Consider the following 24,576-nt stretch of genomic DNA (forward strand, 5'->3'; position numbering starts at 1 on the left):
ACGCCGGGAGGAGCTGTGGAGACCTCCGTGCAGCGGAGGGCGCTGTGGGGTCCTCCAGGCGGCGGGAGGAGCTATGGGGTCGCCCGGGCGGCGCTGTGGACCCCTCGAGGCGGTGGGAAGCGTTGTGGGGTCCTCCGGCCGTGGGAGGCACTGTGCGGGATCCTCCGGACGGCGGGAGGCGCTGCGCGGGGTCCTCCGGGCGGCGGGAGGCGCTGTGGGGTCCTCCGGGCAGCGGGAGGCGCCTCCTCTCTGCGGGGTGAGGATGTTCCTGCGGCCGCGGCTGCCTTGTCGCGGGATGAAAGGCCGAGGTTGCGGCACTGTGGGTTACTGGAGCCGAGTCCCGCTGTGGGTTTGAATGAAGCCGGAGGAGCAACCCGCGGCATTTCCTGAGTCTGTGGAAGGTGAGGTTGGGAGCGGGACTTAAGGGGAATAGGGCAGAGGGCGAGGCCCTGGCGGCGGCCTAGGCCCTGGTGCCGGTGTTTCTGAGACAATGAGTCAGGCCGAGCCGGGGGTACAGCCGGTCCCTGGGCCGAGAGTTGCGGAGGATTATCCCGGGAGCCCAGCTGAAGTGAATGTACTGGGCCTTGCCTCAGCCCCGTTATCTCAGGCTCTGGAGTGTGGTTCAATTGAACCATGAGTTGGTTGGGCCCCTGCGGCAGAGAGGGGGAGGGGAGGGCACGGCACTGCTCTGGGCTGAGCCGCTAGTTGCCGGGGTGCGGGTTACTGACCATGGAGCTCCTGGGGTCCCCACTGTCTTCCCCTCTGTGAGCGAGGTGTGTGTGGGGGGCGGCCCCTTCCAGGCGGGCGGGGGTGGTGGTGTGTGACCCTTTCCAGACATTGAGCGGAGAGCTGGCTCTCCCCTGGCAAAGTCCCCTCCCTCCCCCCCCCCCCCATTTTAACAAACTCTTCGATATTTTCGTAGATTCTTAACGTTTTCCGTCCTTCCTCTCTCTTTGTTTTAGAATAAAACCTTGGATGCTTTATCAGCGTAACTTCAGCTGCGAGATGCTTGCAACCATCGCAATCCCTCGTTTGTAAATTAAGGGTGATGGTTTAATGAGTGAATGGTGTGGTACTGAGCAATGTGAAGTCGGAAGGCCCCAAGTGTGAGTGCACTGGCAGATTATCTGAACATGAGTCACCATACAATTGTAGCTTGCTTCAGTGCCCAAGGGTTGAGGAGAGAAAATTAATACTCATGATGATTTTTTGGAGAGGTATTGGGAATTGCAGTTGTGATGAAGGATTGGGACAACGCAATTAAATCCAATGGACCGATAGTCTCATCAGTCGCTGTCTTAACCTTGCTCATGATCAAGGATTTGGAGAGGGCGGGCCTGTGCTCATGATTACCTGCGGGATCTTTGTCACAGGAGTGGTGTTTAGCCTAATATCGTAACACTTCTATCGTTACTTCGATCTATGTCAGCCACTGTTATTTCTACATCACCTTTAAAGTAGTGAAACGTCTCTAGAGTGCTTTACAGGAGCACTGGCCGAGCCACATAAGATATTAGGTCAGACTTCTAAAAAAATTATTCTTTCATGGAATATGGGCATTGTTGGCAAGACCAGAATTTGTTGCCCATCCTTAATTACCCTTGCTGCGAGATGCTTGCAACCCCTTATTTGAGAATTAAGGGTGATGGTTTAATGAATGAATGGTGTGGCACTGAGCAATGTGAGGTCGGAAGGCCCCAAGTGTGAGTAATTGTCCTTGAACTGAGTAGCTTGCTGGACCCTTTCAGACAGCAGTTAAGTGTCCACCAATTTGGTGTGGGTTTCTATTTGCAGTCTGACCAGATACGAACGACAAATTTACTTCCCTAAAGGACATTAGCAAATGGGTTTTTACAGCAACTGATGATTTCATGGCAGTATTCTTGAGACTAGCTTTATATTTCAGACTTATTAATTGAGTGCATGGTGGGATTTGAACTCATGTCCTCAAAGTGTTACTCTGGGATTCTGGATTACTAATCCATTAACATTGCCACGATACCATCACCTCCCCTGACCAAGGTAGGTTTTAAGAACTGTCTTAAAGAAGAAAGTGAGGTAGAAAAGTGGAGAGGCGTAGGTTGGGATTTCCAGAGCTTGGGGTCGAGTAGAAAAAGGATAATCCTTTCATTTGCAATGTTTGCAAAATCTGTTCTGTGTATGATTCATATAAGTTTGGGACATTTTCAAATGTTAAAGTGTGTAAATATTTGTTGTACAGTCAATGTGCATCGATTTTCCAGCTTGTGTAAAGGAAAGCAGCAGAAGTTAGTTGTATTAGATGGCAAATATTCCAGTGATGAGTTGGAGACATGGTCTATGCCTTATTGACATCATTGTAGATTGGCCACATAGCTTTTGGGATTTCTGCCTTGTGCATCCATTTCTTCTATTTATTATGTTCTGAGACCCTTGAATTTGATAGCTTGGGAAAATTACACAGTAGACAGTTTTGTATGTTCCTAAGGTATCGGAGCAGAATTAGGCCATTTGGCCCGTCGAGTCTGCTCCGCCATTTGATCATGAGTGATCTCATCCTGGCCACTGTCCTGCCTGTTCTCTGTTCTCCATAACCCTTCAACCCATTACCAATTAAAAATCTGTCTAACTCTTCAAATTTACACACTGTTCCAGCATCCACTGCATTCTGGGGTAGCAAATTCCACAGATTCACAACCTTTTGGGAGAAGTAGTTTCTCCGCAACTCCGTTTTAAATTTGCTACCTCTTACCCGATGACTTCAACCTCTCGTTCTAGAATGCCCCACAGAAGGAAGTATCCGCTCCACATCTGCTTTATCCATACCTTTTATCATCTTGTATACTTCAATTTCATCTCCCCTCATTCTTCTAAACTCTAGAGAATATAGGCCTAAACTATTCAATCTCTCCTCGTATGACAAACCCCATATCTCTGGAATCAACCTAGTGAACCTCCCCTGCACTGCCTCCAATGCCACTACATCCCTTCTCAAATAAGGTGGAATTTAGGATGGTTTCTTTTCCAGGGTCTATACCTCTCAGTTCTTTGACTGGAATTTATGCAGAGAATATAGGCCAGCATCCGGTTGCTTGTATTGATCTAGTGAACAGATTGGCTTGTTAGCACATCTGATAATTTAACTTTGAGTGATAAGCTATGTTTTCTGCATGATTTAGTCTGTTGGATGAATGTTGTGTCTGGAAGCACCAACTCCCTCCTTTTCTGTCAATGTATACTTTTTGAAACATTTACAACTACTGTACGTTGTTTCACACAAGGTTTGTGCTACAGAGACTTTGTACAGAGGAAGATGGATAGAGTTTGTTTTGTAGCAGAATGATCTCTCCTTGCTGCATGTAAATACTGTTGTTATGGTCACACGAGGCAGTGTGTAAATTAGGGCCGTTTGTTTATGGGGATCATTAGTGTATCAGTGTCTAATTCCAGTCATGGATATAAAGGCAAGAGGTTGACTTAGGTTTCAGCAATCCTCATTTCCTTTGATTTAGTAAATTCTATAATTTAAAACCATTCAATTGCAGGAGGCAATTTGGTCCACTGTGCTGTATTCAATGAGCTATCAACTCTGCCACTTCCTATCTTTTCATCATCTTTTATATTTTCAAATATGTACATATTTTCACTTAAATTCCATTTCAGCCTGAACAGTGATGTGGAATCCCCTTTCTAAACTGTGGTATCTCATCCACCTATCCCTCTCTGCAATCTTTTCATGCAAGACCCTTAAAGTCAATTTTGTTTGTTGCAAACTCTAAAACTATCCCCTCTTTCAGTCTGGCATCTGTTTTTTGTCTGGTTATGCTTTTGTGAAGCCCCTTGGCCTATTTTCCTCCATGAAAGGTTGCTGTATAAATGCAAAGTGTTTAATTGGACCTGGGAGTGTTTGTATAATTGACAGCTGCTTGCTGCAATGGCTGATGAATACCCACCCCATGGGGGGGGCTAACATCCGAAAGCAGGAAAGGAGACAGCAGTGTAACCACAAACCTCAATGCTCTGCAGCTGCACTCCTGCCCCCTTGTATCACGGCCTTCAGGCAGCTGCTCTACAGCAGCGGCATCAACTTCAGTGAGAAGCCCAAGACCATAAGTCTACTGGAGAAGAACTCCTCTAGTTTTCAGCTATGGTTTAGTGGTAGTAGTCAGAAGGTTGAGGGTTCTGGGTTCAATTCCCACTTAGAGACCTGAGCTCATAATCCAGACTGACATTCTCAGTGCTGCACTGTTGGAAGGTGCTGTCTTTTTTGGATGAGTCATCAAACCTTCCTCCTGGGGTGGCACTCAACTGGAATAGTGCAGAGGAGTGTTTTCTCTCACACCATCATGGATTTTAAAAAATTCATTCGTGGGATGTGGACCCCGCTGCCTGGGCCAGCATTTGTTGCCCATTCCTAATTGCCCTTGAACTGAGTGGATTGCTCGGCCATTTCAGAATCACCCACATTGCTGGGGATCTGGAGTCACATGTAGGTCAGACCAGGTAAGGATGACCGATTTCCTTCCCTAAGTGACAATTGGCAATGGTTTAATTGTTTCATTCGACTTTTAATTTCAGATTTCCATTGAATTCTAATTTTGCAACCTGCCGCAGGTAGGGTTCGAACCTGGGTCCCCAGAGCATTAGCCTTGGTCCCTGGATTACAAATCCAGCGACAATGTCACTGAGCCACCTCTTCCCCATCAGATTCAGATTATCTGAATTATTATCCCATTATGTCCTGTGATGCCTTACTGTGTGGAAACTGGCTAATGCATATCCTACATTATAATATTGACTATACTTCAAACATCACTTGCGGATGTCCTGAGAATTAGTTGCTATATAAATGCATGCTTTTCTTTGATTATTTTGGCAAATGTATAAACATATTACCAAAGATTTGCCCGTTTGACCAATCTTTAGGTTGCCCCTCCAAATATCTCAATTTTTGGCTTGGTATCTGTTTCCGGTGTCTGATTATGCCTCTCTGAAGCAGCTTGAAATGCCCTTTCAAATTAAATATGTTATAGAAACGTAAATGGCTGGAAAGCTTTCCACATTTGACCAGGTCCCTACCATTTCTTCTTTCAACTAACAGAGATAACGTTTCGAGTGGCAGCATTTTCACTGAGTCAGAAGGTGCAGGGTTTGAATCCCACTCCAATCAACCGCAGTGAGTGGTAACCAGAGTTCCAGCTCTGAATTCAGCGTGGCGCCCGTATCCAGTGGGTGTAGGTCCCCTTGTGTATGGGTGTAAGAGCCCATAAAACCATCCTACCATATAGAATTGACTCTTTATAAAGTATCCCATGGAAGGGGGGCTAATTGCGAGCTGCTGTACTGTTGTTTGAGCTACGATGCTTTTTACATTAATGTCGAAGGAAAGTGAGAATAAAGTGAAAGCAGCCAGTGGGGGATTCTTTTATTATTTACTCACAAAACCGTCCAGAATTTTAAGAACTAATATTTGGTGGTTCTTAATCTTTATTTGAGTTTTTTTTTTAAGTGTTTGGGTTTAATCTTTTTTTTTAACATAAATTTAGAGTACCCAATTCATTTTTTCCAATTAAGGGGCAATATAGCGTGGCCAATCCACCTACCCTGCACATCTTTGGGTTGTGGGGGTGAAACCCACACAAACACAGGAAGAATGTGAACACTCCACACGGACAGTGACCCAGAGCCGGGATCGTACCTGGGACCTCGGTGCCGTGAGGCAGCAGTGCTAACCACTGTGCCATGGTGCTGCCCACCGGTTTAATCTTTTTTTCAGAGTTTTCCACACCAACGTAGGAATTAGGCCACTTAGCAGAACCACAAACACTGCTTCAGTTAGTGCTTGTATAACTAATACATTACTTTGTTTTGCTATTCAAAACCTCGGTATAAAAATCATGAACCCCAATTGTCTTTTGATAGCCTTTTCTTCATGCACGCTAGCATTTAAGCGTGTAAGTACCTGAATGTTCAGGTTTCCGTCTCCCATCACCCTGTAAGGATCTTAATATTTGGATAAACTTCCATTTAGTTATATCGTGAAATTTAGCTACATCTGCCGTCTGTGTGCTCGTACTATTAATCTGCAGTCTTCTGGATTCTTATTCAGTTTGTCATGCCCTCTGCCAGTTTTTGGTATTGTCCCTATGCCCATATAATTCATTTTTAAATATGGGAAATAGTTTACGGAGAAGTCCTGCCCTTTGTAGATTATGGTAATCATCATGCACCCTAAATTTACAAGAAAGAACAAACTTTGAGCATCTTAATCATACATTTAGAGTATCTCCGCATACATCGACCTGAACTATGTTTAAAGTGCAATCTGACTGCTTTCCATACCTTTACCTTTGTAGCAGTGATTTGTGTGCACCTACTACAAGATTTTTATAATGATGCTCAAAAGAGAACTTGTATTTGGGTTCTGTGCTCAGCCTCTGCTGAGTAGAAGTGGGAGCTCTGTGATTAGCCTGAGTGCATTGGGCTAGGGAGGAGAACAATATTCTATAGTTCATACCTATGGATATTACCCAGTGCCCATCAGGAAAGTACTTGTGGATTAGGGCAGAATCATAGAATTTACAGTGCTGAAGGAGGTCTTTCGGCCCATCGAGTCTGCACTGGCCCTTGGAAAGAGCACCCTACCCAAGCTCTCTCATTCACCCTATCCCCGTAACCCAACTTAACTTTTTTGGACACTAAGGGCAATTTAGCATGGCCAATCCACCTAACCCGCACATCTTTGGACTGTGGCAGGAAACCGGAGCACCCTTGGGAAACCCACGCAGACACGGGGAAAACGTGCAGACTCCGAACATTGACCCAAGCCGGGAATCGAACCTGGACCCTGGAGCTGTGAAGCAACTGTGTTAACCACTGTGCTACCGTACTAGCAGGGCTAGTATCTGGATTGGGCTCTCTGCCGCAATGTCCTGCTCTAACTGACCATCCCGCCCTCATTTGTTTTACACTATGTGGGAAAATCTAGAACTAGGGGGGGTCACTGTTTAAAATGAAGGGGTTGAGAGTTTCTGGAACATTCTTTCTCAAAAGTGGAAGCAGAATCTTTGAATATTCTCAAGGCAGAGCTAGATAGATTTTTGGTTAACAAGGGCGTTAAAAGGTATCGGCGGTTGGTGGAAATGTGGGGTTGAGGTTACCACCTAGATCAACCATAATGCTATTGAATAGCGGAGCAGGCTTGAGGGGCGGAGAGGCCTCCTAATTTGTATGTTTGTATATTGACGGCACAGAAATAGCTCATTCAAACCTAATACATAATGAAATATCGTCACTGTTGCTTAGAGCCATAGACGTTTACAGCGTGGAAACAGGCCCTTTAGCCCAGCTTGTTCATGCCGCCCAGTTTCTATCACTAAGCTAGTCCCACTTGCCCACATTTGGCCCATATCCGTCTATACCCACCCTGCCCATGTAACTGTCTAACTTTTTTAAAGGAATAAAATTGTACCTTCTCCACTTCTGGCAGCTCGTTCCAGATGCTCACCACCCTCTGTGTGAAAATACTTCCCCTCTGGTCTCTTTTGTATCTCTCCCCTCTCACCTTAAACCTATGCCCTCTCGTTCTAGACTCCTCTACATTTGGGAACAGATGTTGACTATCTACCTTATCTATGCTCTTCATTATTTTATAGACCTCTGTAAGATCACCCCTAAGCATCCTAAGCTCCAGGGAAAAAAGTCCCAGGCTATCCAGCCTCTCCTTATAACTCAGACCATCAAGTCCTGGTAGCATCCTCGTATTCCACGTGTGGTCTTACCAATGTCTTGTACAACTTCAACAAGACATCCCAACTCCTGCAATCAGTATTCTGACCAATAAAACCGAGCATGTTAAATGCCTTCTTCACCATCCTGTCCACCTGCGACTCCAAGGAGTTATGAACCTGTAGCCCTAGATCTCTTTGTTCTGTAACTCTCCCCAACTCCCTACCATTAACTGAGTAGGTTCTGCCCTGATTTGATCTACCAAAATGCATCACCTCACATCTGCCATTCATCGGCCCACTGGCCCAATTGGTCAAGAACCTGTTGCAATCTTGTATCACGTTCTTCACTATCCACTATGGCACCAATCTTGGTGTCATCTGCAACTTACTTACCATGCCTGCTACATTTTCATCCAAATCATTAATATATATATAACAATAACAGTGGATCCAGCACCGATCCCGGAGGCACATCGCTGGTCACAGGCCTCCAGTTTGAAAAACAACCCTCCACAACCACCCTTTGACTTCGGTCACCAAACCAATTTTTACTCCAATTGGGTAGCTCACCCTGGATTCCGTGAGATTTAAATTTTTGCAACAACCTACCATGGGATACCTTGTCAAAGGCCTTGCTAAAGTCCATGTCGACAACGTCGACTGCACTGCCCTCATCTACTTGGTTACCCCTTCAGAAAACACAATCAAATTCGTGAAACATGACTTTCCCCTTACAAAGCCATGCTGACTTTCCCTAATTAGCCATTGCCTGTCTAAATGCCTGTGGATCCTCTCCCTCCGAATATCTTCCAGAAAATTTAGCCACTACAGAAGTAAGGCTAACCAGTCTGTAGTTCCCAGGTTTATCCCTACAGCCCTTAAACAAGGGCACAACAATTACTACCCTCCAATCTTCAGGCAAATCTCCTATGGCTGTTGATGATTCAAATATCTCAGCTAGAGGGCTGGCAATTTCCTCCCTAGCCCCCCACAACGTCCTGGGATACATTTCATCAGGTCCCGAGGATTTATCTATCTTTTAAAAAAATATTTTTATTCTCCTTTTTCACATTTTCTCCCAAATTTACACCCACCAACAATAAACAATAATCAGTAACGAATGCAATGTCAATCCCCATATCAACATCAGTCCCATCCTCCCACCAAACCCCCAAACAGCAGCTCGCATGGTAACATAAACAAATAACAAAGAGAAACCGGAAACACCCATAGTCACCATTAATACATACAGTCCCCCTCCGCACGCCTCTCTCTCTCTCTCTCCCCCCCCCCCCCCCCCCCCCCCCAAATGTTCGATGTAATCCAATTCTCGAAAGTGCATAATGAATAATGCCCATGAATTGTGGAACCCCTCCATCCTTCCCCTCAGTTCAAATTTGACCTTCTCAAGAGTCAAGAATTCCAGCAGGTCCCCCCGCCATGCCAGGGCACAGGGTGGAGAGGTTGATCTTCATCCAAACAGGACCCGCCTTCGAGCAATCAACGAGACGAATGCTACAACATCGTTTCGAACCCCGGCTGGTCCGACACCCTGAATGTGGCCTCTCGAGGGCCCTGGTCCAGTTTCACGTGCACCACTTTAAAGATTATCCTAAAAACCTCCTTCCAGTAATACTCCAGCTTTGGACAGGATCAAAACATATGAATGTGGTTTGCGCCCACCCCCACCCCCACCCCCACCCCTATAGTTCACACACATCTTCGACCCCCTCAAAGAGCCGGCTCATTCTTGCCCTTGTGAGGTGTGCTCTATATACCGCCTTCAGCTGTATCATTCCCAACTCGCACATGAGGTGTAGGCGTTCACCCTCTGGAGCACCTCACACCAGAACCCCTCCTCCCTACCCTCTCCCAACTCCTCCCCCCACTTTGCTTTGATCCCTTCCAGCGGTGCCTTCTCCTCTTCCAAAACACTACCCCCTTCTCCAGCCCCCTGGCGTAGGCACCTCCTCCAGCAATGTGGAGGCCGACTTTACCGGGAAGCTCTGTATCTCCATTCTGGCAAAATCTCAAACCTGCATGTATCTAAATATTTCCCCCTGCTCCACCCCATACTTCGCTCCCAGTTTCTTCAATCTTGAAAACTGAATCCCAAGAAACAAATCTTTGTGTCCTAATTCTTATTTCCTCCCATCTCCCAAAATTTCCATCCCACGTCCCTGTCTCAATCAAATCTATGGTTCCCCCGAATCGGCATTTCCCTTGACCCTGCCCCAACCCAAAGTGCTGGCGAAACTGCCTCCAAATTCTCAATGAAGCTATTACCACCTGACTCCCTGAGTATTTCCCCAGGGCCGGAGGGAGCGGTGCTGTTGCTAGCGCCTTCAATCCTGATCCCCTACACAAACTCCTCCATTCTGACCCGCTGGGAGTCAACCACTCTGACCCAGTTCCGTACCTTCTCCACATTCGCAGCCCAGTAATAATACATCGGGTTCGGAAGACCCAAACCCCCTGCCTGCCTTCCTCTCTGTGTTAGCACCTTTCTAACTCTGGACACCTTCCCATCCCATATGAACGAGGTAATCATCCCTTCAATCTCTCTTAAAAAATGCCTTTGCAAGAAAATTGGCAGGCATTGGAAAATAAACAGAAATCGCGGCAACACCTTCATTTTACCCGCCAGTGACAGGGAGACCATCCCACCTTGTCATCAGCTTTCACCCTCCCCACCAAACTAGAAATGTTGTACCTACGGACCCCCCCCCCCCCAATCCCGAGCAACCTGCACCCTCGAAAGTGAGTCCCTGTCCTATGGAATGACGGCCCCCCCACCCCTGCTCCCACCCCCGGCCAAGACACCACAAAATATTCACTCTTGTCTATATTTAATTTGTACCCCGAGAAAGACCCAAACACCCGATGCAGCTCCAGTATTCCCCCTATTGACACACTCGGTTCTGACATGTCAACAAGTCATCGGCATACAAGGACACTCTATGCTCTATACCCCCACCCCTGCACTATCCCTTTCCATATCCCGGAACTTCTTAACGCGATGACCAACGGCTCAATCGAGAGTGTAAACAGCAAGGGGGACATGGGACATCCCTGCCTAGTCCCACGGTGGAGAGAAAAGTATTCTGAGCTGGTGTTATTTGTGCTGACACTCGCCCTTGGCTCCTTATACAGTAGCTTTTCCCAGTCCACAAATCGTGGGCCAATCCCAAACAGCTCCAGAACTGCCATCAAGTGCCCCCATTCTAATGCTTTCTCGGCGTTCAATGCCACAACCACCTCTGTTTCCTTCCCCTCCGCCGGTGCCATAACCATGTTCAATATCTTCCTAATGTTCGAAAAGAACTGCCTCCCTCTCACAAACCCTGTCTGATCTTCACCTATCACCTTCGGGAGGCACTCCTCCAGCCTACCTGCCAGTATCTTCGCCAATATCTTTGCGTCCGCGTTAAAGGTGATATGGGCCTATACGATCCCCATTCCGGCGGATCCTTATCTTTTTTAAGCAATAGGGAAATCGATGCCTGCCCCAATATTTGTGATAATATCCCCTTCCCTATCGCCTCCTCAAAAATCCCCACCATCAGCAGTACCAGCTTATCCTTGAATTCTTTATAATATTCTACCGGAAACCTATCCAACCCTGCCACCTTCCCTGACTGCATCCTCCCAATCGCATCTTTTATCTCCTGCTCCACTATCACCTCCTAACCGTGAGTACTCCAGCCCATCTAGAAATTCCTGCATCTCCCGGTCTCCCCCCAGGTGGCTCTGACCTGTGCAATCTCATAAAATTTCTTAAAGACCTTGTTAATCTGATCTGGAGCTACCACCAACCTCCCTGCCCCGCACCTGGACAATTTCACTTGCTGCCGCCTCCCTCCAGAGCTGACCCGCCAACATACGTCCCACCTTCTCTCCATGCTCGTAAACTGCATTCCTTGCTCGCCTCAATTGGCATACCGCCTTCCTGGTAGATAGCCGGTCAAAGCTCACCTATAGTTCCTTCTTCTTTTACAACTTCGCTGGTCCCCATCTTCTGCATAACTCCTATCTACCTCCAGCATCTCATCTATTACCCTCTGACGCTCCAACCTCTCCTCTTCGTCCACCCTTAAACAAGATCATCTCACCCCTCACCACTGCCTTGAGAGCCTCCCACACAACCGCCTTCAACACCTCACCCGTGCAGTTGAAACCAACATGTTCCTCGATTTCTTTTGCAATTTTGTCACAGAATCCTCAGTCCCCCCAACAGTCACACATCTAACTTCCACCCCGGCCTCAGTACTACCCCCTTATCCATCCAATGCGGAGCATGATCTGATATTGCAATTGCCGAGTACTCCGACCCCTTAACCCCAGCCAGCAGCGCCTTCCTCACCACAAAAAAGCCGATCCGCGAGTATACTTTACAGACTGCCGAGAAAAACGAGTACTCCCACTCCCCCGGGTGCAGAAACCTCCAAGGGTCTGCCTCTCCCATTTCCACCATTAGCCCAGCCAACGACCCCCCCCCCCCCCCCCCCCCCCCCCCGGACGGGACCAGCGGGCGTGGCTGTGACTTCTCCAACCGTGGCTCCTGCACCAAGTTCGAGTTCTTCCTCACTATCAGTTTGTATGAGTCCAAGTCGGAGATGGCCCCACACACCTTCGTGAATCCCACATCGTCCCAATTGGTACCATATAAACTTATCAGTGCCACTAGCCTTCCCTCCAGCGCCCCTGTCACAATCATATATCTACCCCCCTGATGTGCAACCACCTTCTCCATCTGGAACCGTACCCTTTTGCTGACCATTACTGCCACCCCTCGACCCTTCCGTCAAATCCAGAGTGAAACACCTCGCTAACTCGGCCCTTTTTAATTCTCACCTTGTGTCCTTCACCCTCAAGTGAGTCTCCTGCAGCATTGATACATCGGCCTTCAAACTTTAAAAATGCGCAAGCACTCTTGACTGGACTTCCCAACCTCCTCACGTTCCGCGTGACTATCCTTACTTCCTTACTGGGGGTCTCTCATCAGCCCCACTTCTTATCCACCACCATCATACTAGCGGGCCCTGCCCCATAAGCCTGACCCACCCCTATCCATTATTAACATCGAACTCCCGCCACCCCCGCACTTCCCCTTGAAAAAAAATCACCCAGTATCGATCCCCCCCCCCCCCCCCCCCCCCCCAATCTAATAGGCCCATCAAAACCTGCTAACCAGGCTCCAATGTCTGCAGCCCTCCTCTTACCTCACCTACCTCCGTTCACTAGCCTACCTCCGTTCACTAGCCAACTTTAGTTAGCTCGCGCGGGTGCCCCCCCCACCCCACCCCCACCCCCAGGCATATTGTCCCCTCCTACCCAGTTCCCAGAAGAAAAAGAAAAACAACCTAACCCATACAATTCAATAAAATAACACATAACCGTCACCAAAAAAAATTGCCAACAATACCAAGCGAAAGCCTAAAGTCTATACCAATGTGAAGTCAAGTAAGTCACAATACAGGTGAATGAAAAGAAAGTTATAACATTTATACATTTTCCAGCTCCCTAATCACAGTCCACGATATCTCTTCCAGCTCCACTCCTCACCTCTGTCCCAGGCCTTCTACCTTCACGAACGTCTCAGCAGCCTCCACCGTTTCAAAATAAAAAATGTTGGTGTTGTACGTCACCCTCAGCTTTGCCGAGTATACCATACCAAATCGCACCCCTTTGTTGCACAGTGTTGCATTCACTCGGCCGAACGCCGCTCGTCTCTTCACCATCTCCACCGCCAAGTCCTGGTAAATCCGAACTCGCATCATCCCATGCACCTCCCGCTTCTGCTTTGCCCAGCTTAACACCTTCTCCTTCACGTGGTATTTATAGAAGCAGATAATTACTCCTCTTGGCGGCTCATTTACTTTGGTTTTCAGCCTTAACGACCAATGAGCTCGGTCCAGTTCATACCAGGAGAGGTCTTCACCCTCCCCCATCAACTCCGCCAGCATCTTAGCGAGGCACTCTGTTAGCCTCGAGCCCTCTGCCCCTTCGGGCAAGCCTACAATTCTCAGATTGTGCCGCCTCAAGCGGTTCTCCAAGTCCTTGAGCTTTGCTCGAAGGCCTCTGTTGGCCTCCACCACCCTCCGCAGCTCGTCCCCCATCGAGGTGAGCTGGTCGCTGTGCAACTGCGACACAGCCTCTTCCTCTTCAACTTTTCACCTTGTTCCCTCACCTCGGCTGATGTCTTTGCCACAGCTACCCTTACCGGGGCGCTTGCCTCCTCCACCAATGATTTCAGTGCGACCGCCATGTCCTTCCTCAAGGCCTCCATGTGCCTTGCAAACTGCTTCTCCAGCTCCACAGCCATCGCCTCGGTCATCTTTTCCACCATAAGCAGTGCGGCCCCACCATGCGGTCCGGCACCCGCCATCTTGTCAGCGCTTATGCTGGTCCTCTCATTCGACGGCGAACTCGTGTTTCCCCCCTTCTTCCCAGCTTTTCGCATCCTTTAACGACTTATTTTTTTTTCTGTCTTCAATCCTAAAATAAGTAAAAAATAATTTTCAAAAATCTCTTTCTCCGGGACCGGACTTTAAACTTCTCAAAAGATCTATTTACAGTCAGAGCTACGCGATGTGCTCTACTCCCCCTCTATATGCTGTGTCCTGGGTTTGGGTCTGCCGCCTCGACTGCTTCGCCTCGTGTTAAGCTCCGCCCCCACCGCTCACTTTGGGTTCGATGCCTCCGCTCCGGACGCTGGAGACTCCTGCGGGGCTCCTCACCGGCTCCAAACCGGCCCGACCCGGCACCCATCCCTCAGGCCCCAAAGGCTGAAGAAATTTGGGATAGAAAAAACAACGGGGAAACCCCCGAAAATGCCCAAAATATTGCGGACTGGCGGGAACCTCTTCTTGACATGGCTGCTCCGCTCGTTAGCGCCACCGAAGTTGGGATTTATCTTTCTTGATGCGCTTTAATAGCTCCGGCACCTATTTCTCTGTAATATGTACACTCAAGCCATCACCTTTTATTTCCCCAATTTCCCTAATATTCGTGCCTTTCTCAACAGTAAATACTAATGAGAACTATTCATTTTAGGACCCCTCCCATCCCTTGTGGATCTACACATAGATGACCTTGTTTATCCTTAAGAGGCCCTACCCCCACCCTAGTCACCCTTTTACCCTTTATGTATCTGTAAAAGCTCTTTGGATTTTCCTATGCCTTATCTGCCAAGACAATCTCATGTCACTTTTTGCCCCCCTGATTTCTTTCTTAACTCTACTCCGACACACGGCTGGTAGAACAAATGGAGGAGGACTTCAAGAGGTGGGACATGCAGCCTCTATCGCTGGCGGGCAGGGTGCAAGCAATTAAGATGATGGTCCTCCCGAGGTTCTTATTTGTATTTCAATGTCTCCCTATACTAATCACCAAGACCTTTTTTAATAAAATAGATAGGAGCATCACGAGCTTCGTGTGGGCAGGGAAAGTTCCGAGAGTAAGGAGGGGGTTCCTTCAGCGTAGTAGGGACAGAGGAGGACTGGCACTACCGAACTTGGGTGATTACTATTGGGCCGCCAATGTGGCAATGATACGTAGATGGATGATGGAGGGTGAGGGAGCGGCGTGGAAAAGACTGGAGAGAAAGTCCTGTAAAGGGACGAGTTTAGAGGCGCTGGTGACGGCGCCGCTACCGTTCTCACCTAAAAAGTTTACCACTAACCCGGTGGTGGCGGCAACACTGAATATCTGGGGACAGTGGAGGCGACAGAGAGGGGTGCGGGGAGCCCTGGTGTGGTCCCCTATCAGGAACAACCATGGGTTCGTCCCAGGAAGAATGGATGGAGGATTTCAGAGCTGGTACCAGTTGGGAATTAGGAAGGTGGGAGATTTATTTATAGATGGGACTTTTGCGAGCTTGGGAGCATTGGAGGAAAAGTATAAGTTGCCCCGGGGAAATTTCTTGCGATATATGCAGGTGAGGGCGTTTACTAGACAACAGGTGAGGGAATTTCCGTTGCTCCCGACACAGGGGATACAGGACAGGGTGCTTTCAGGGGTGTGGGTCGGAGAGGGCAAGGTGTCAGAGATTTATAGAGAGATGAGGGAAGAGGGGGAGGAGTCGGTGAGCGAACTAAAAGGAAAGTGGGAAGAAGAATTAGGGGAGGAAATAGAGGAGGGTATGTGGGCTGATGCCCTAAGCAGGGTAAATTCCTCTTCCTCATGCGCCAGGCTTAGCCTGATTCAATTTAAGGTGCTACATAGAGCACACACAACGGGGGCAAGATTGAGCAGGTTCTTTGGAGTGGAGGACAAATGTGGGAGGTGTGGCGGGAGCCCGCCAAACCACGCACATATGTTTTGGGCGTGCCCGGCACTGGAAGGGTATTGGAAGGGAGTGACTGGAGTGATTTCGCAGGTGGTGAAGGCCCGGGTCAAACCAGGCTGGGGGTTAGCTCTATTTGGAGTTGCGGAAGAGCCGGGAGTGCAGGAGGCGAAAGAGGCCGATGTCGTGGCCTTTGCGTCCCTAGTAGCCCGGCGCAGGATCCTACTCATGTGGAAGGAGGCGAAACCCCCCGGACTGGAGGCCTGGGTAAATGATATGGCGGGGTTCATTAAACTGGAGCAGATAAAGTTTGCCGAGAGGATCGGCTCAAGGGTTCACCAGGCGGTGGCAGCCATTTCTCGACTACCTAGGGGAACGTTAGAGGGAAGACAGATGACCAGCAGCAGCAACCCGGGGGGGGGGGGGGGTTTAGTTTAGTTTAGGTCAATAGACAATGAGGTTTTGTTACCTGTGTATTGTTAAAAATTTCTGTTTTGTTATTGTTTCGTTTGCTTTGTAAGAGGGAAAAATTGTTGTTTGGAAAACATTTTCAATAAAATATATTTTTAAAAAAACTCTACTCCGACAGGCCCCATACTCTTCAAGGGATCCACTTGATCCCAGCTGCTTATGCATGTCATATGCCGCCTCCTTCCTTTTGACCATGGCCTCAATATATCGAGTCACCCAGGGTTCCCTCCTTTTACCAGCCTTACCCTTCACTAAGAGGAATGTGCTCACCCTAGTTAACACCTTTTTGAAAGACTTCCACTTACCAGCTGTCCCCTTGCCTGCAAATAGCCATCCCCAATCAACTTTTGAAAGTTCCCTCCTAACACCCTTGAAATTGGCCTTGTCCCAATTTAGACTTTTAACGTTTGGACCAGAACTATCATTCTCCATAGCTATCTTAAAACTAATAGAATTATGATCACTGCTCCCAAATTGATCCCTCACTAACACTTCCGTCACCTGCCCTTCCTTATTCCCCAATAGGAGGTCAAGTTTTGTCCCCTCTCTAGTCGGGCTATCCACATATTGAATGAGGAATTCTTCCTGAATACACTCGACAAATTTCTCTCCATCCGAACCCCTCGTGCTATGGCTGTCCCAGTTAATGTTGTGAAAGTTAAAGTTCCCAACTATTACCACCCTATTTTTCCGGCAACTACCTGTAATCTCTTTACATATTTGCTCGTCAATATCCAGCTGACTATTTGGGGACCTATAGTACAGTCCTATCAAAGTGATCTCACCCGTCTTATTTTTCAGTACTACCCATATAGGCTTAGTGGGCGAACCCTCGGATATATCCTCTCTTTGTACTGCGGTTGCGGTGATAGGGTGGAGGTGTGGGCTTAAGTGGGGTGCTCTTTCCAAGAGCCGGTGCAGACTTGATGGGCCGAACGACCTACTTCTGCACTGTAAATTCCATGAACTTCAACCTAGCACGAGGTAGAAAAGGCCACCTGACAGCTAAAGATCAATCAAGCATCAGGAGCAGATGGTATCCCTACCAAAGCACTAAATGTGCGAATACATTACCTAATTTCCGTTATCTGGAAGAGGGAGAACATGCCAGGAGATCTTGGATACACCATAATTGTAACCATCTTAAAGAAGGGTGACATCTCCTACTGCGGTAACTACAGAGGAATTTCCCTGCTGTTGGTCACAAGGAAGATCATCAAGAGCCCTCCTTAATCGCCTTCTCCCTGTGGCTGAAGAGCACCTCCCAGAGTCACAGTGCACATTCTGCTCATTAGGGGACACAACTGAATTGATCTTCACTGCACGGCAACTACAAAAATGCAGGGAACAGCACCAACCCTTGTACATCGCTGCGTTTGACTTCACAAAGGCTTTTGACACTGTCAGCCGCGAGGGATCATGGAGTGTCTTCCTCTTTTGACTATGCCCAAAGATTTATCGTCATCCTCTGCCTGCTTCACGATGACATGCAGACTGTGATCCTGACCAGTGGATCCACTACAGACCCAATTCATGTTTGGACTGTGGTCAAGTAAGTCTGACATCGTACCAAAGCTAAAAGTGAAACATCCTCACTGACATTTAGAATCCCTGGCCCAAGACTGCCTGAAGTGCATAGGAGCTGAGCACCTCTAGTTTCATCACTAAGAGGAACAAATCCATCAGAACCCGACATCCCACCCACCCTCTTCCCCCAACCACCGTCCGCACCACCTGTGGCCCAGCCTGGAGGTTGCGCATTGGACTCTTGTCACCTGGTCTCATTTTTAGTATGAAGCAAGTCATCCTTGACTGAGGAACTGCCTGAGAAAAAGTAGAGGATGTGACATCCAGTGTGCACACAGGCAAGGTCGCTCAAACAGAACACTGTAATGTCCAGATAATCTGGATTTAGTGATGGGTGTCCTGACCAAGATACTGAGGAGAACTCCCCAGCTGTTGTACAAATAGGATTGTTCCATGGGTGATCTGTAACCGCCTGAGTGGGAAGGCAGGCTCTCCGCTTAATGTTTAATTTGAAAGATGTCTCCTTGGACGTGGTGCATTCCCTCTTAACTGCACTGGATTGTCAGCCTAGATTTTGTGCTTAGTCATTGGAATGAACATTTGAATCTACAAAACTTTGGCTCAGTTGAGAGTGCAATCAGCTGAACCACAACTAAATAGTTTTGGGATAGTCTGTTGAAAGTGACTTGTCTTTAAAGTGATGGGTCTGATAGTGCAGTTATTATACTGGAGTGACAACCCAGAGATGGAGTTTATATCACACCGTGCCAAATTAAATTGAGTAAATCTTAGAATTTGTGGATGGCACCATGGAACCACTGCAATGACCCAACAGCCCTTCAAGAAGGAAGGAACCTGCCCAGTCTGGCCTCTACAACAAAAGTGGCCTACAAATCATTCAGTTGTAAAAACAATCGTTCAAGAAGGACTATCGCCAACATATCTAGCTTTAAATTGGCAGTAATTGAAGCCTTAGCTGTGTTGCTCACAATCTGAAAACAAACAAAAACAGATTGCTGGATGTACTGTATTGGCTTGTAGTTTGAATTTATTGAATATCAAATGTGAGGCAGCCTTTCAAATGTTGTTCTGATGAGCATATTTGCTTTTATTGGAGGGTAGAAGGATTAGACAGCGTCAGTATTGCTGCTTGATGGCTTGTCAGGAGGAGTCCTAAAAATAGGAAGGAATCAACAGGTCAATTTTCATTTCCTCCAGGTAGAAGCTTTACTTCCTATGAGAGGTAAAGGCTGGAGTTCCAGCCTGGGGATCTCCATGTTGCATTGTCCATTTTGCAATAATGTTTTTTTATTTTAAAAGAGACTCACGGACCCTGCTGTTAAGAGTCTTTGATGGTGATAGGCTAGTCTGTGTAATATTTGTTTTAGTACTATTGCCCGCAGGGGTCAGAGCAGGTTATATCTCTGCTAATTACTGTTCAGTAACCGCTTGTGTCCATAGATACCTTGTTAAGGTTGCTGTTGCAAAAAACACTGGGATGGGACTGATTTGGTAAGTGTACTGTTATCAGATCTGAGTTTCTAGATCGAGAGCAACATTGGCAGAATCCCCTGAGCAGATTACATGCCTGTCCTCTGGATTGTGTAGCGTGTGAGATTTAAGGAGCAAGGGAGAAAATTTAGCTTGGCGTTAATTAACGTTACCTTTCGCTTGCATATATGTGGGGTATATTGATCTCAAAATAGCAATTACTTGCTTAAATTATTCACATGAAAGTATTATGTTTGATGTCTTCACAACCTAGAGTTTATTTGACCTTTCTGTATACAATTTTTTGTTTCCTTTAGCTTTTCTCAGAAGGGACGTCAGGTACCCTGGAAGCACCCATCTAATAATTTAGATTGGAACGTGTAGTAAATAATGTTAAAAGTTTAAAAAATAATTGTATGGATCCAAGTGAAAGCTAGTAAATTATTTGTAGCTGAATCAGCCATTAGAATCCTTTCTGATGGAGGAGACTTTGTTACCAAAACTGCTCGGTGCTTTGACTGCTAACCAGGATGTTTTCAACAACTTGCGCTTAACAGTGTTTAGAATTCCTCACAGATCAATGAAAAATCAGTACAGGCGTCGCAGGAGGGTCCAACATTGAAGAAATATGTTTGACAAAGGCATCTGCTAGGAAGGTGGAAGGGGACAACAAGAATGATGGAGAAGTGATGCTGGGGGCAGAGATATGAAGCTGGATGCCACTGAAGTAGGGTGCGAAAAGACTGGAAAGTTTCTAAAGTATGGGTAATCTTAAATCCAATTTGTTCAGCATGGAGAGCCAGTGGGGGTTGGAGGGGATACATATCTGAGAGATCATGTGAGGACACATGATACATCATTTTGAATATGTTGTAAATGATTGTGGATTAAGGCAATGGACAGCTTAGAAAAAATGTTGGAGAAGTAGAACCCTGAAAAATGGATTAGAGGGTGAAAATGGTGAAAGTTTGTGCTTGTGTCGAATAAAGCTGGAAGGACAATTAGAGGGTGTTGTAACAGACCTTGGATTAATGGAAGAAATAGAACTGGGCGTACATGTTGAAGCTGATATTCATCCTGCAGATATTGCTTAAAGGTACATCATTAATGGAAAGAAAAGAATGCCACATCAGAGATTGTTATTGGACTGCAGAGGAGAAGCCATTGGAGTGTAGTCCCGAGTACAACGTAGACTAACGGGAATGGAATAAAGCAATTAGTGGGAATGGAATAGAGCAATGCCACATAGAGAAGTAGAGTGGTCAACGGTGTGAAAGACAGCAAAGAGAAATGACAAACAGCTACAGTCGACAACAATGTTGTTTGTAATGTCAATGCTGTCAGGTAATAAGCCAAGTTGAAGGATTTGAAACAAGTGATGGGAATACTTCAGGATTGCCTGTCCCTCAGTCATTTGTGACAATGAATTCAGTTTTATTATATCGATGGCATGTGATATTTAAAAGGCAATATTTTCTTGTGGGTAGAAATGGGATGAACTTGATTTTAATGCACAGTTCAAACTGCTTTCTGCTGCCCCGTTTTAGGGTTTGGTGGGGGGTGGGGGGGTTGGGATTTTCATACCATTAGAAGCAAGTATAAGCCACATGGCCCCTCGAGCCTGCTACACCATTCAGTAAGATCATGTCTGATTTGCTTTTGGCCTCCATTTCATTTTTCTGTCTATTCCCTGTAACCAAAAATCCTACACTTCAAGAATCTATATCTCAATGTAGAATATATACAATGACCCGGCCTCCACAGCTCTCTGGAAACGAGAATTTCAAAGAACCACCCTTACAGCATAGAAGGAGGCCATTTGACCCATCGCTGACCCTTAGGCCCACTCCTCTGCCCCATCCCCACAATCCCGTAATCTGCACAACTTTGGACATTAAGGGGAAATTTAGCATGGCCAGTCCACCTAACCTGCGCATCTTTGGATGGAGCACCCGGAGGAAACCCACGCAGACACGAGAAGAATGTTGCAACTCTTCATCCACCCACTATTTATCATACTTCCCTCACCACTGAAGTGCTGAGTCTTGTTCTGGTACACTGTTGGAGGTGCTGATAACCTATGGCACATTACCGCGTTGATTGATTTTGTGGGGTTAGCTTTATGGGGTTTTTCACCACACTGGCATCAGAAATAACCTAGCTCCAGACATTCCCGTAACAGCCTCCCCGAACAGGCGCCGGAATGTGGCGACTAGGGGCTTTTCACAGTAACTTCATTTGAAGCCTACTTGTGACAATAAGCGATTTTCATTTCATTCATTGCACACATTCTATTATAAAGCCGGGTACTTGACTGATGCTCTATTTGCCCCCCAACCCCCGGGTAACGCAGATTGGAACACTGCTACTGTTATTTTTGTCAACGGATCAGGAAAGTCCGTAACTTCCTGCTCCTTGCGGATTTCAGGTTGGGGGGGGGGGGGGGGGGGGGGGGTAGAGGGTGGAATTTTAACAATTAATTTGATCTGATTAAAAGTGCATTGCCCCACATAAGGTTTTATGTACTGGTTATCGGAACGCAACACGAGATAGGGGCAGGAGTAGACCATATGGCCCCATGAGTTTGCTCCGCCGTTCAATACAACCATGGTGGATTTCTGGCTGCAACCCCATTTTCCTGCTTGTTACTCCTATCCCTTAATTCCCTGAACAAGGATACAAGAGTGTTTGCTAAATTAAATTGTAAGTTTTCAATGCATATTTCAGGTGAAGCAATCATAGGATAATACAAACTTTATAAATCACACCATGTTTAAATCTGTACTGCTGAGCGATTTCTAGTGTGCATGCCCAAGAATTATTCTGTTCCTTAGTGTACAATTTATGGAGATCTGTAGCAGTTTGTATTCCTGTCTGTCTCAGCCTTGTCCCCCCTCACCCGCTCTCACCCTCTCCCGCTCAACATGGCTCCGTTCTATACCCTGTGAAACAACTTGTGTACCGTGTTGATTAGGTTTAGCTTGAAGAATGTTGGATTTCTGTGAACAGTTTTAACTGAGAAAGCAGCCACGCACACCTGCTGGTTAGGACCATAAAACACATTTGTACATACAGAACTCTGAATTCCTGGAAAAGGTCAAATTCCAAGGATTTGTGAGCCAGAAACTGGTATTTTGAGGTGTGGGTCAGCAGGCAATGTCCCTGTTGAAATTCTGGACTTTGAGCAAACTAGTACTCTGGCTGGGTGGTGATTTTTAATCTTGATGCTCTCGCCACGGTTAAAGATCAGTTGTAATAAGTCGAAACAAAACTTGAAAAGGGTTTTAAAAGTATAAAGAATATATTTGCAGCAGATCACTAGATCGTTATTTTGATTGCAGTATTTGGACCAGCAGCAGATTTTCAAAATGTATCGATTCATTTATCTTCAATCGACCCCTCCCGTACTAGTGAAAGAGCTACTGTTAAATGGAGACCTGCATGTCCTCGTTCAAGAAAGAGAATTCCCTGCTGCAAATGGGAAGGGACTGTGGCCATTAGCAAATATGCAATGGGACTGCCTTGTTTGAGATGCAAATGAAAGAGAATAATTTAGAAATTGGCCTCCCTAGAGTTGAGAACAACTAAGAAATTCTGGGCGAAGAATAGCAGGGCCGGAATTCTCCAGCTCTTTCTGCTGGCGGGATCATAACAAATTTATGTTTCTCGTTCGTGCTGCCTTTGGGGACCTGTGGCGTGAGTTGACATTGGCAGGACTGGAAGATCCCGCATGTGGGAAATGCTGGAGAATTCTGCCCTGGCTCTAATGAGAGGGGGCAGAACATAATAAATATGGGCTGACTATCTAAATGGGAATCATTGAGCAATCTGTGAATGTGCCCTTGTATATCTAGTTTCCACGAGGTCACAAGTTCTTGTGTTGGCATGGTGATGCAGCATGGACTCAACAATTTGTTGAAATAGGTATCTTGGGATGCTGATGTGACTGGGCGTGAATGAAGGAGCTGATGGGAACTTTGTTTCATACTATTAATCTGGCTGGAGGCATTTTCTGCGATGTAGAGTAGTCCCAGATGACCATAGGCTGCTTTCCCTTTGGAGGGGAGAGCTGACTGGTGGTGATTTAACCAGAAGACCACCACATCTCAGGCGAGGGGCAAGGTTGAGAAGACCTTCATGAATAAGCTCAGCTGGTACGGGAATTGAATGCACGTTGTTGGCTTTGCTCTACATCATGAACTAGGTGTACAACATGGCATCGTGGTTTTGGCTGGTGTTGTTAGAAATTTAGCCCCACTGTCAGCTGGTTGCCTATACACGTGTAGCTGTAAAACAAAATTGATGTTGGATGTAGTTGACATCAATCATGACTACATCACCTCCCACGAGGAGATGGGCCTCCTTGAACTGCTTCAGTTGCTCCAGTTTTGTGCCTCCATGCTGGTAATAGGTAGCAGATTCCAGGATTTTAACCCAGGACCACATTTGGATGACGTGTGACTTGGAGGTGATCGTGTTTTTGTGATCTCTCTGTTCTTGTCTTGGACCTGGATGGTGAATCATATATTTTACAGTGCAGAAAGAGGCCATTCAGCCCATCCAGTCTGCACCGGCCCTTGGAAAGAGCACCCTACCCAAGCCCACACCTCCACCTTATCCAGTAACCCCACCCAACCTTTTTGGACACTAAGGGCAATTTAGAATGGCCAATCCACCTAACCTGCACATCTTTGGACAGTGGGAGGAAACCGGAGTACCCGGAGGAAACCTACATAGACCTGGGGAGAACGTGCAGACTCCGCACAGACAATGACCCAAGCTGGGATTCGAACCTGGGACCCTGGAACTGTGAAGCAACTGTGCTAGCCACTGTGCTACCGTGCCACCCGAAGGTTATCGGTTGGGGGTGTTAAAATAATACCAAACAAACTGCACCAAGTATTCCACATAGGGACTAACCAGTGTTTATGTACAGGTTTAACATTTTGTTGTGTGATTTGCATTCAAGTCCATGCTATACACTAAAACTGAGCTGAACTTTATATTTTTTGCCAAACTCATCCTGAACCATTTCCAAATATATGAATATAGGAGCATACATGGGAGAGAAATGGGATGAAATGGAACTTG

The 24,576-nt window shown here is 46.8% G+C and overlaps 1 protein-coding gene across 4 annotated transcripts in view; it reads left to right on the forward strand.

Annotated features, from left to right (window-relative positions):
* Window positions 1-224: 224 nt before the first annotated feature.
* dpp9 (dipeptidyl-peptidase 9) overlaps window positions 225-24,576 on the forward strand; it is a 127,632-nt gene continuing 103,280 nt past the window's right edge. For 2 of the 4 annotated variants that reach the window (XM_072482776.1, XM_072482783.1), the window contains exon 1: window positions 226-401. In XM_072482776.1, coding sequence (XP_072338877.1) covers window positions 356-401 — 46 coding nt within the window. In that variant the 5' untranslated portion in view covers window positions 226-355. Of the gene's footprint in view, window positions 402-24,576 lie in introns of all 4 variants that reach the window. The other 2 variants (XM_072482779.1, XM_072482780.1) reach the window with 2 other exon arrangements.

Source organism: Scyliorhinus torazame, chromosome 18, assembly GCF_047496885.1.
Source record: "Scyliorhinus torazame isolate Kashiwa2021f chromosome 18, sScyTor2.1, whole genome shotgun sequence".
Lineage (NCBI taxonomy): Eukaryota > Metazoa > Chordata > Chondrichthyes > Carcharhiniformes > Scyliorhinidae > Scyliorhinus > Scyliorhinus torazame.